The sequence below is a fragment of the Oxyura jamaicensis genome (assembly GCF_011077185.1).
Source record: "Oxyura jamaicensis isolate SHBP4307 breed ruddy duck chromosome 5 unlocalized genomic scaffold, BPBGC_Ojam_1.0 oxy5_random_OJ143, whole genome shotgun sequence".
Classification (NCBI taxonomy): domain Eukaryota; kingdom Metazoa; phylum Chordata; class Aves; order Anseriformes; family Anatidae; genus Oxyura; species Oxyura jamaicensis.
Window position 1 is genome coordinate 1 of NW_023303900.1, and position 9,301 is coordinate 9,301.

A 9,301-nucleotide genomic window follows, 5' to 3' on the forward strand; every position below is an offset into this window, starting at 1 on the left:
CGGGCGGCGCCTCGGGCACCGGCGCGGCCGCGGGAGCGGCGGCGGCGGGGAGCGGCGGCGGCGGCGGCTCCGGTGTGGGCGGCTCGGCGCGGGAGGGCTGGCTGTTCAAGTGGACCAACTACATCAAGGGCTACCAGCGGCGGTGGTTCGTGCTCAGCAACGGGCTGCTCAGCTACTACCGGTACGGCCCGGCACCGCGCGGCCCCCCCGCCCCGCCCCGCCCCGCTCCCGCTGACCTTGGCCCGGCCCCGCCGCGCCCGCGGGGAACGGAGCCGCCCGCGGATCTCGGCCCCGGGCTCTGGTGGCAGCTCCGTGTCTCCCTCCCCCGCCCCTCCCCCGCCGCCCGGTGACGTGGCGGGGCCGCCCCGAGGCTGGCGGCCCGGCCCCGCTAACGGCCCCGTTACCGGGCCCCCCGCCCCGCGCAGCTCCAAGGCGGAGATGCGGCACACGTGCCGCGGCACCATCAACCTGGCCACGGCCAACATCACGGTGGAGGACTCGTGCAACTTCGTCATCTCCAACGGCGGCGCCCAGACCTACCACCTGAAGGCCAGCTCCGAGGTGGAGCGGCAGCGCTGGGTCACGGCGCTGGAGCTGGCCAAGGCCAAAGCCGTCAAGATGCTGGAGGAGTCAGGTACCGGCGCCCCGCGCTCCCCCCGCCCCGGTGCCGCCGCCGCCGGCCCGCTCTAACGGCCCGTCCCGCCGGCAGACGACTCCGGCGACGAGTCCGTGTCGCAGACGGACAAGACGGAGCTGCAGAGCACGCTGCGCACCCTGTCCAGCAAGGTGGAGGACCTGAGCACCTGCAACGACCTGATCGCCAAGCACGGCACGGCCCTGCAGCGCTCCCTCAGCGAGCTGGAGACCCTCCGGCTGCCCGCTGAGAGCACCGAGAAGATCAAGCAGGTGAACGAGCGGGCCACGCTCTTTCGCATCACCTCCAACGCCATGATCAACGTGAGTCCGGTGCCGGGCGCGGGGGGGATGGCCCTGCTCCTCTCCCCGCCGCGCTGACCGGGCGCTGTCCGCAGGCCTGCCGGGACTTTTTGATGCTGGCCCAGACCCACAGCAAGAAGTGGCAGAAGTCGCTGCAGCACGAGCGGGACCAGCGCATCCGTCTGGAGGAGACGCTGGAGCAGCTGGCCAAGCAGCACAACCACCTGGAGAGGGCTTTCCGCGGCGCCACCGTCCTGCCCGCTGGCGCTGCCGGATCTGGTGGCTCTGCCAAAGGTACCCCGAGCGCCTGCGTCTCGTCCCGGGGCCGGCTGGGGGGAGCGAGGCGTTCTGGGGCAGGAGGGGAGGGGAAGCCAAGAGCAGAGTGCTCTCCGTAACACGGCGCTGTCAGCCTGTCCTCGAGCCTGACACCGCTGTCCGCAAGCAACAGGCTTGCTTGGGGTTCACCACGCGACCAAGGGGCCCTGCAGCCGGGTGCTTGTTCCCATATTGCGCCAAGCCCAGTGGTGGCAGGGATCCTCCAGTGCCCCCTGTCCCCTGCTGGGCCGGGGTGAGCCCAGGCACACGGCCTGTCTCCGTCCCCTTGCCCAGATCCCTGCTGCCCTGCAAAAGGAGACCTGAGTGACGAGGACGAGGAGAACGAGTTCTTCGACGCCCCGGAGAACATCGCTGCGCTGGAGACCCTGGGCCATAAGTGAGTGCCTGGGGGTCCCGCTGGGGAGGGCAGGGGCAAACCCGGCCCTAACGCTGCCTCTGCCCCCCCCCAGGCGCACCGGCAGCAACATCAGCGGCACCAGCAGCGATATCAGCCTGGAGGAGCAGGTAGGGCGGCCGCTTTCTGCCCGCGTTGCAACCCGAGCTGCTCTGGGGGTGGCTGCGGGACGAGGATGGGTCAGGGGGGTCGCAGCGGCTTTGTGGCATTGCTGCCCCCCCCCCCCCCCCCGCAGTACAAGCACCAGGTAGAAGACACCAAGAAGGAGAAGAGAACCCGCATCCCCTACAAGCCCAACTACAGCCTCAACCTCTGGAGCATCATGAAGAACTGCATCGGGAAGGAGCTGTCCAAGATCCCCATGCCGGTGAGCGGGGACGCAGACGGGATCTGTTGGGTGACCGCCGCGTGCCCCGGGCCCCCCCTCACCTCTCGCTCTCCTCCAGGTGAACTTCAACGAGCCCCTGTCCATGCTGCAGCGCCTGACTGAGGACCTGGAGTACCACGAGCTGCTCGACCGGGCAGCCAAGTGCGAGAGCTCCCTGGAGCAGCTGTGCTACGTGGCTGCCTTCACCGTCTCCTCCTACTCCACCACCGTCTTCCGCACCAGCAAGCCCTTCAACCCGCTCCTGGGGGAGACCTTTGAGCTGGACCGCCTAGAGGAGAACGGCTACCGCTCCCTCTGCGAGCAGGTACCGCGGCCCTGCTCCGCGGGCCACCCGCTGGGGTGGCGCAGCCAGGCTGACCGCCCCGTCCCCGCCAGGTGAGCCACCACCCGCCGGCCGCCGCGCACCACGCCGACTCCAAGCACGGCTGGACGCTGCGCCAGGAAATCAAGATCACCAGCAAGTTCCGGGGCAAATACCTCTCCATCATGCCTCTGGGTGAGCGTGTGGCTGGGCGGGCTGGGGGCCCTTGCTCCCCCAGGGGAGACCGGTGGGCTCGAGGGGACTGATCCAGCGCTGCTCTCCCTCCACAGGCACCATTCACTGCGTCTTCCACGCTTCCGGCAACCACTACACGTGGAAGAAGGTCACCACCACCGTGCACAACATCATCGTGGGCAAGCTCTGGATAGACCAGGTGGGTGCCAGTCCTGCGTGTGGGGGTGTTGCGCTACGTGCCTCGGTTTCCCCTCTCACTAGGGAAAAGAGGCATGGGCTGAGCCTGACCCTCCTTCCCCCGCAGTCAGGTGAAATCGAGATCGTCAATCACAAGACGGGCGACAAGTGCAACCTCAAGTTCGTTCCTTACAGCTACTTCTCGCGGGACGTGGCCAGGAAGGTAGGACATAGGGTGGCCGGGCACACGGCACGTCCCCGTGCGGCACCGCTCGGCCTGGGGCGCTGGGGTCACCGGGTGGCACACGTCCCCTGTCCTGGCAGGTCACCGGGGAGGTGACAGACCCCACGGGGAAGGTGCATTTCATCCTGCTGGGCACCTGGGATGAGAAGATGGACTGCTACAAGGTGGCACCAGGCAGTGGGGACAACGGGGCAGAGGCACGGCAGCGGGCGCACGAGGCCGAGGACAGCCGGGTGCTGCTGTGGAAGAGGAACCCCCTGCCGTGAGTGCGGGCGCGGGGCTCGGGTGGGGGCTTGGAGCCCTGCAGCGGGGCTGAGCCCTCCCTCCTGGCGCAGGAAGTACGCGGAGAACATGTACTACTTCTCGGAGCTGGCGCTGACGCTCAACGCCCCCGAGAGCGGCACGGCGCCCACCGACAGCCGCCGGCGCCCCGACCAGCGCCTGATGGAGAACGGCCGCTGGGACGAGGCCAACGCCGAGAAGCAGCGGCTGGAGGAGAAGCAGCGCCTCTCCCGCAAGAGGCGCGAGGCCGAGGCCGCCAGGGCCACCGAGGATGGTAAGGAGCGGGCGGGGGGGGACCCCGAGCCCCCCATCCCCGCGGTGCTGACCCCCTCTCCGTGCCCCCAGGCACCCCCTACGACCCCTACAAGCCGCTGTGGTTCGAGCGCAAGAAGGACCCCGTCACGCAGGAGCTGGCACACGTCTACAGGGGCGGCTACTGGGAGAGCAAAGAGAAGCAGGACTGGACCCAGTGCCCGGACATTTTCTGAGGGCTGGGAGGAGCAGCAGGGCCAAGGCCGCGGGGCTGCCTGGGGAGCGCCTTTGGCAGCCTGCGCCCGTCCGTCTGTCCGTCCGTCTGTCTCACCGCCCGCCCGCTGCGAGCGCCGGCCGCGCTCACCCGCCGGGGTTGCCTTAGCCCATCCACACTGACCTTGACGCTGGGGAGTGGGAGCCAGCCCGGCCCCCCCCCGGCCCCGGGGGCTCCCCCGTCACCCCCTACGCGCGCGCTCGCCCCTGGACCCCTGGCGCAGGACCGGCGGCACCCCGGGCGGCTCCCGGGGATGGGGACACGCCCCCCCTGGGGTGGGCACAGCGGGGCGAGCCCGAGGCTGGCCTTGGTCTCTTCTCCCCCTCCCCTCGTTTTTCATCTCCCCTTCGCCCCCAGGCAGCTGGGTGCTCTTGGGAGTGGGGGTCCGGCCTCACTCACCCTGCGCGGGCGCCCCAGCCGTGCCCGCAGCCTGTTCTATAGGTGTACATTATATATATGTAGAGACCTACCGGGGGGCCCGGCCCCCCCCCTTCCTTGCTCGTACCCTGGGGTGGGCACCCTGCCTGCCCCCCCCCCCCCCGGTGTGCCCCCCTCGCGGTGCCTTCCTCTCGGGGCGAGGGGCCCGGCTTCTGCCCCCCACACTCCACACTACAGCAGCCCAAGGATGTGCTGGGGGCAGGGGGGCAGCGCGGGGGTCTCTGTGGGAGCTGAGCTGCCCCCCCATTGGGGGCCTGGGGGTGGCAAGCAGCGGCACTCCATGCAGCGGAGAGAGCGGGGGGTGTATGATGCCTTTTTTTTTCCCCTCCCTCTCCTCCCCCCTCTCCAGGAAAACAACTAAATTAAAATCTGTGAATGCCCCAGCCTGGCTGCGTGTGCTGTGTTTGGGGGGCCGGGGGGGGGGAGTTATCCTCGGGACCCTGCCCCACAGACCCATGCTGTGGGTGCCCTGGGGGAGCTGCTTCCCCCCGGGGACCTGCAGGCACTGGGGAGAGGTGGGATGGGACGCATGGACCCCAGCCCCAAAACAGATGGGCACCGCCCGAGCAGGGACTTGAACCCTGGGCCCTCAGATTAAAAGTCTGATGCTCTACCGACTGAGCTACCCGGGCAGCTCCTGGGGGTGGGCGGGGGGCTGGGGGCTACAGCATCCCCCACCTCCCTCCTCCCCGCCTGCTCTGTGTCTGCTCGCATTCCCCAGGCGTTCCCCCCCCTTCCAGGGGGTCTCTGGGAGCAGGAGTCCCACCAAGGATCCCAGGAACGGGGCGGTTTGGGGGCCCTTGGAGTAATTCAGGGTTCTTGGGGCACTTTGGAGTCACCTTGGGGAAATTTGGGGTCCCCTAGGGCACTTCAGTGTTCCTAGAGGTAATTCCGGGTTCCCAGAGCGGTTTGGGGTTCCCTGGGGCAGCCTGCAGTTGCTTGGGGCGATTTGGGGTCCCCTGGGCTTTTTGGGGTCCCTGGGGTAATTTGGGGTCCCCTCCCCAAACAAAACATCTACCAGAAGTGGGGTTCGAACCCACGCGGACACACGTCCATTGGATCTTAAGTCCAACGCCTTCACCACTCGGCCATCCTGGTGCTGCCCCCGCTGCTCCCCCAGGCTCTCGGCCGGCTGGGGGCCGGGGGGGGGCTCCCCGGCTGTCCCCACGGTGTGTCACCGTGATTGTCCCCGTGGTCGCGTCCCCTTCACGTGCGGAAGGCCTGGGTCTGAGCCCCAGCAGAGCCGGCTGCTCGCGTACCCCCCGGGGGGATCAGGGCGCGTTGTGCGGGCTCCCCAGCACCCCCCCAGCGGTGACACCCTGTCCCACCCCCCTTGGCAAAAGGGGCCGAGGGGGAAAGGGCACAAAAAGCCCTCGGCAGGTGGCTCCGCTGGGGCTCGAACCCAGGTCCTTCTGCGTGTAAAGCAGACGTGATCACCGCTACACCACGGAGCCGGTGCTGGGGGGGGTCCCCTGACCCACCCCCCAGGGCTGGGGGGGCTCCGAGTGGTGCCGGCTCCGTGCAGGGCACCCAGACCCTTTTCATCCCTTTCTGGGGTCGCTGACCCCCTCCTGGGACCTCCCCACCCCTTGCCTCCCCCCGGGCTGGTCCCCACGTGAGGTCTGGAGCAGCTCGGGGTGGGCTGGGGTCGGTGAGGGGGTGCCATGGGGGCGAGGACCCCTCCCCCCCCCCTTTCCCCCCCCGTATCCCCCCCATTAAGGAGCGGCGCCGTCCTCCCAGTCTGACCATGGAGCTTTATTGGGCAGCCCCAGGGGGGCACCGGCTCAGGGGGGTGTGCTGGGCGCCCCGCTCCCAGCGGTGGGCTCAGCTCCCGCTGTTCCCTCTGAACCCTAATGTGGGATGGAGCAGGAGGTGCCTGGGGGCAGGAGCCGCGTCGGGAAGCGGGGGTGCCCCGGGTCCCCTCCTCTCTGGAGGCTTCATTACCGGGAGGACAGCATCATGACGAACTCTGCGGGGTGAGACAGGAGGCCGAGAGGGGCACGGGGCTGCGCTGCCCCGCGCCATCCCCCGTGCTGCGGGGACATAAAGGGGGGGGGGGGCTCACCATCGAAGTCCACGCGGCCGTCCCCGTTGAGGTCCACATCCTGCAGGATCTCGTCCACCTCCTGCGCCTTCAGCTGCTCGCCCAGCAGCGCCGCGATGGCCTCCCGCATCTCTGCGCTGCTGATCTCCCCGTCCCCGTTCATGTCGAACTGCGGCGCCCACAGGTTGGGTCCCCTCCCCACAGCCCCCCCCAGACACCCTGGGCTGGGGTCAGCCCCTGCTCTTCCTCTGGTCATTGTCCCCTGCATGCCAGTGGTCCCTGCATGCCATGGCATTCCCCGTGGCCGCTGATGCCCGTGGTGTCCCCATGCCCACAGCGTCCCCAGGCCCGCGGTGTCCCCGTGGCCGTACCTCGCGGAAGGCGATCTTCAGCTCCCTCACGCCCACCATGTGGGCTGTCTCCTCCCGCAGCTTTGGCCCCATCATCTGCACAAAGTCCTCGAAATCCACGCGGCCGCCCACTGCGCCAGGGACGGGGACAGCCTCAGCGCCCCAGCCCTGTCTCCGCACGCATCTCCTGTCCCTGCCCCGGCCCCGCGCCAGCCAGCCCCGCACTCACTCCTCATCTTGATGTGCTGGGAGATCTCAATGAGCTCCATCTCGGTGGGCATGTACCCCAGCGTGCGCATGCAGGCGCCCAGGTCCTTGTAGCTGATGAAGCCGTCCTGATCGGTGTCAAACTCCTTGAAGGCATCCAGCAGCTCTGTTCCCACAGGCACACATGGGCACAGGGACCCATCAGGTGTGGAAGCTGTGGCACCACACCCCATGGCACCACGTCCCATGGCCCTGCACCCCACGGAAGGTCTCTCCATGGCAGATGTCCCCATGGCACCACGTCCCACGGCACCACGTCCCACGGAAGCCCCCCCCCCCACGGCATGTCTCCATGTCTCCGTGTCCCATGGCAGATGACACCGGTGTCCCCCACATGCCCCGAGCCCACCACTCACCATCCAGCTCCTCCGGTGACAGCTCTCGCTCCTGGACCAGGGTGTGGGGTGCGGGGGGGGGGGGGGAGGAAGCAGCATCAGACCCAGCTCAGCCCCCGCCCCTCCCAGCAAACCGTGGTGTCACCTTCGTTAAGCATGGGCCAAAATTAACTCCCGCAGGAGGGATTAGACGGATTGGAGGCAAAGCCCTGCCTGCCCCCCTCCCCTGGTGCCACTGCTGTCCCCTTCCCCTGCGCCCCCCTGGTAATCCCTGCCCAGGACCCTCAGCCCCAGCTCGTAACGGGGTTCTCCTGCACTGCCGGAGGCCGGGGGCTGCCCTGCTCCGGGCTGTCTCTGGGGTGGCACCAGGGCTGCAGGTCCCTGAGCCCCACGGAGCCCAGCCCTGCCGCTTGCCCCTCCCCAGAGCCCCCACCCCACAGTGCCCCCATTGGGCTCCATGTAGGGATGGAGGGGGAAGAGCCCCCAGCCCCCCCAGGCCTACCCCGTGGCACCTGCCCGGAGCCCCATGTCCCCTCCATCCCCAGCATCCCCAAACCTATCCCTGGCGCCCCGCAGCCCCTCCATCCACCACCACCCCCCCACACACCTTGCCAAAGACGGTGTTGAGGAAGGGTGAGTAAGCCTTGGCGGCGGCGGCGTGGGGATCCCCGGCACCCTTCTTGCTGTTCTTCTGCCCGTGCCCGCTGTGCCGGGACTCGGCACCGGGGCTGCCGCTGCTGGGGGAGCCACCCTCCTCGGGGGGCTTGGGGGAGCTCTCGCCCCCCTGCTCCCCCTTCCCCTTGCCCTCCGTGTCCTTGGGGGCCCCCTTGTCCCCCCGTGTGCGTGGCATGGGGCCGGGGGCTGGAGGCAGGCAGCGGGAAGCAGGGCTGGGGGGCGGCCGGCCCTTAAGAAGGAGGCAGGGAAATCCTCTTACCTGCCCCCCACCCTCCACCCCGGGGAGGGCAAAGCCAATTAGCAGCGATTACGGCGGCAGGAAACGAGCCGTCCCACCATGTCCTCGTGCCAGGGCATGGCCATGCGGCCACGGCAGCCCAGCCACCACCCCGGTCCCCAGCACAGCAGTGGTGTCCCCAGCACCCACGTCCCTCGGCCACCACCCGCATCTCCGTGCTTGCCTCGATCCAACGCTGACACCTCCCCGGCCACCAGCCGTGTCCCCAGCACAGGCAGACCTCGGTCCCCATCCTTACCTGCAGCATGGGGACGTGTCCACGCGCACACCCCATCTCCACGACGCCCCCACGACATCCCCACGCCGTCCCCACATTCCTGTGCCCTCCAGCCCCCCAGGCACCCCCCGAACTGGCTGAGGTTGCAGCGAGGAGCGGTGCCACGGTGCGTGTGGGGCCCCGGCCCCCCGATAGCATCGCCCCAGCTCAGCAGCTGCTGGCGAGTGGCAGGAAGCCAGTGCCCAGCGGGGAGATGCCATCGCGGGGATGCTGTGCCCTGGCACGCAGCAGTCGGCGTGGTCACCCAACCCAGCCCCAGGGCTTCCAGGTGCCCCAAGCCCCCCTGCCTGGCACCAGCTGGCTGTGAGTTGGGGGTGGGGGGGGTCCTGCTGGAACCAGCCCATGGGGACTGGGTGACCCCAGGGGGGCCACGGGCAAAACGCCCTCGGCAGCAATATTGGGGCCGCTTCCGCCCTGCCTGGCAGCTGCTCCCTGTCCCCCACAAGGGGAAACTGAGGTTTTTTGGGGGGGTCATTGCTGGGGGGGGGGGAGCAGATATGGTGGGTGGAGCTCCCTGAGCACCGCCCTTCCCACCCAGACCCACTTATAGGGCACCCTGCAGCCCAGGAGACCCCCACGTCCACTGCCCGAGCCTGTGCTCACACTGCTGTTACGGTAGGTCCTACACTATTTACTGGCCTGGGGGGCTTGTCTGGTGCCCGAGGGACTCGTGGGGCGCAGGGCAACACAGGAGCATTGCAGGGATCTTGTGGGGTGGAGTGGGGCACGGCCAGGGGGCGGTGGGTGGAGGACCCAGACAGGGGAGGTGAGGGTGGTGGGCACCTGGGGGACACAAAGGCGAGGGGCAAGAGGACGGCGTGACGTGGAGGGGGCAACG

The 9,301-nt window shown here is 69.0% G+C and overlaps 2 protein-coding genes and 3 non-coding genes across 5 annotated transcripts; 1 reads left to right on the forward strand and 4 right to left on the reverse strand.

The window, feature by feature from the left end:
* Nucleotides 1–5: 5 nt before the first annotated feature.
* On the forward strand, nucleotides 6–4,276 carry OSBP (oxysterol binding protein; the record flags this gene model as incomplete). The annotated part of the gene is made up of 14 exons (XM_035311562.1): nucleotides 6–181; nucleotides 426–634; nucleotides 710–957; nucleotides 1,032–1,230; nucleotides 1,546–1,648; nucleotides 1,722–1,776; nucleotides 1,902–2,033; nucleotides 2,113–2,358; nucleotides 2,430–2,550; nucleotides 2,646–2,749; nucleotides 2,855–2,950; nucleotides 3,052–3,233; nucleotides 3,307–3,527; nucleotides 3,599–4,276. Coding segments are annotated over 14 exons (2,235 nt in total), but the record flags the coding sequence as incomplete, so codon positions are not given.
* A 500-nt stretch (nucleotides 4,277–4,776) lies between these two features.
* Nucleotides 4,777–4,849, reverse strand: TRNAK-UUU. Its single transcript has one exon. It is a non-coding gene; the product is annotated as a tRNA-Lys (tRNA).
* Nucleotides 4,850–5,232: 383 nt separating this feature from the next.
* TRNAL-UAA lies at nucleotides 5,233–5,315 on the reverse strand. Its single transcript has one exon. It is a non-coding gene; the product is annotated as a tRNA-Leu (tRNA).
* A 283-nt stretch (nucleotides 5,316–5,598) lies between these two features.
* Nucleotides 5,599–5,671, reverse strand: TRNAV-UAC. The gene has a single exon. It is a non-coding gene; the product is annotated as a tRNA-Val (tRNA).
* Nucleotides 5,672–5,989: 318 nt separating this feature from the next.
* LOC118157294 (calcium-binding protein 2-like) lies at nucleotides 5,990–9,256 on the reverse strand. The gene is made up of 6 exons (XM_035311561.1): nucleotides 7,821–9,256; nucleotides 7,235–7,265; nucleotides 6,841–6,984; nucleotides 6,633–6,742; nucleotides 6,283–6,430; nucleotides 5,990–6,186 (listed from the first exon to the last, which is right to left on the reverse strand). The coding sequence occupies exons 1-6, from the start codon at nucleotides 8,061–8,063 to the stop codon at nucleotides 6,158–6,160; spliced, it is 705 nt and encodes a 234-aa protein (XP_035167452.1). The 5' UTR covers nucleotides 8,064–9,256; the 3' UTR covers nucleotides 5,990–6,157.
* Between the last annotated feature and the right edge of the window lie 45 nt (nucleotides 9,257–9,301).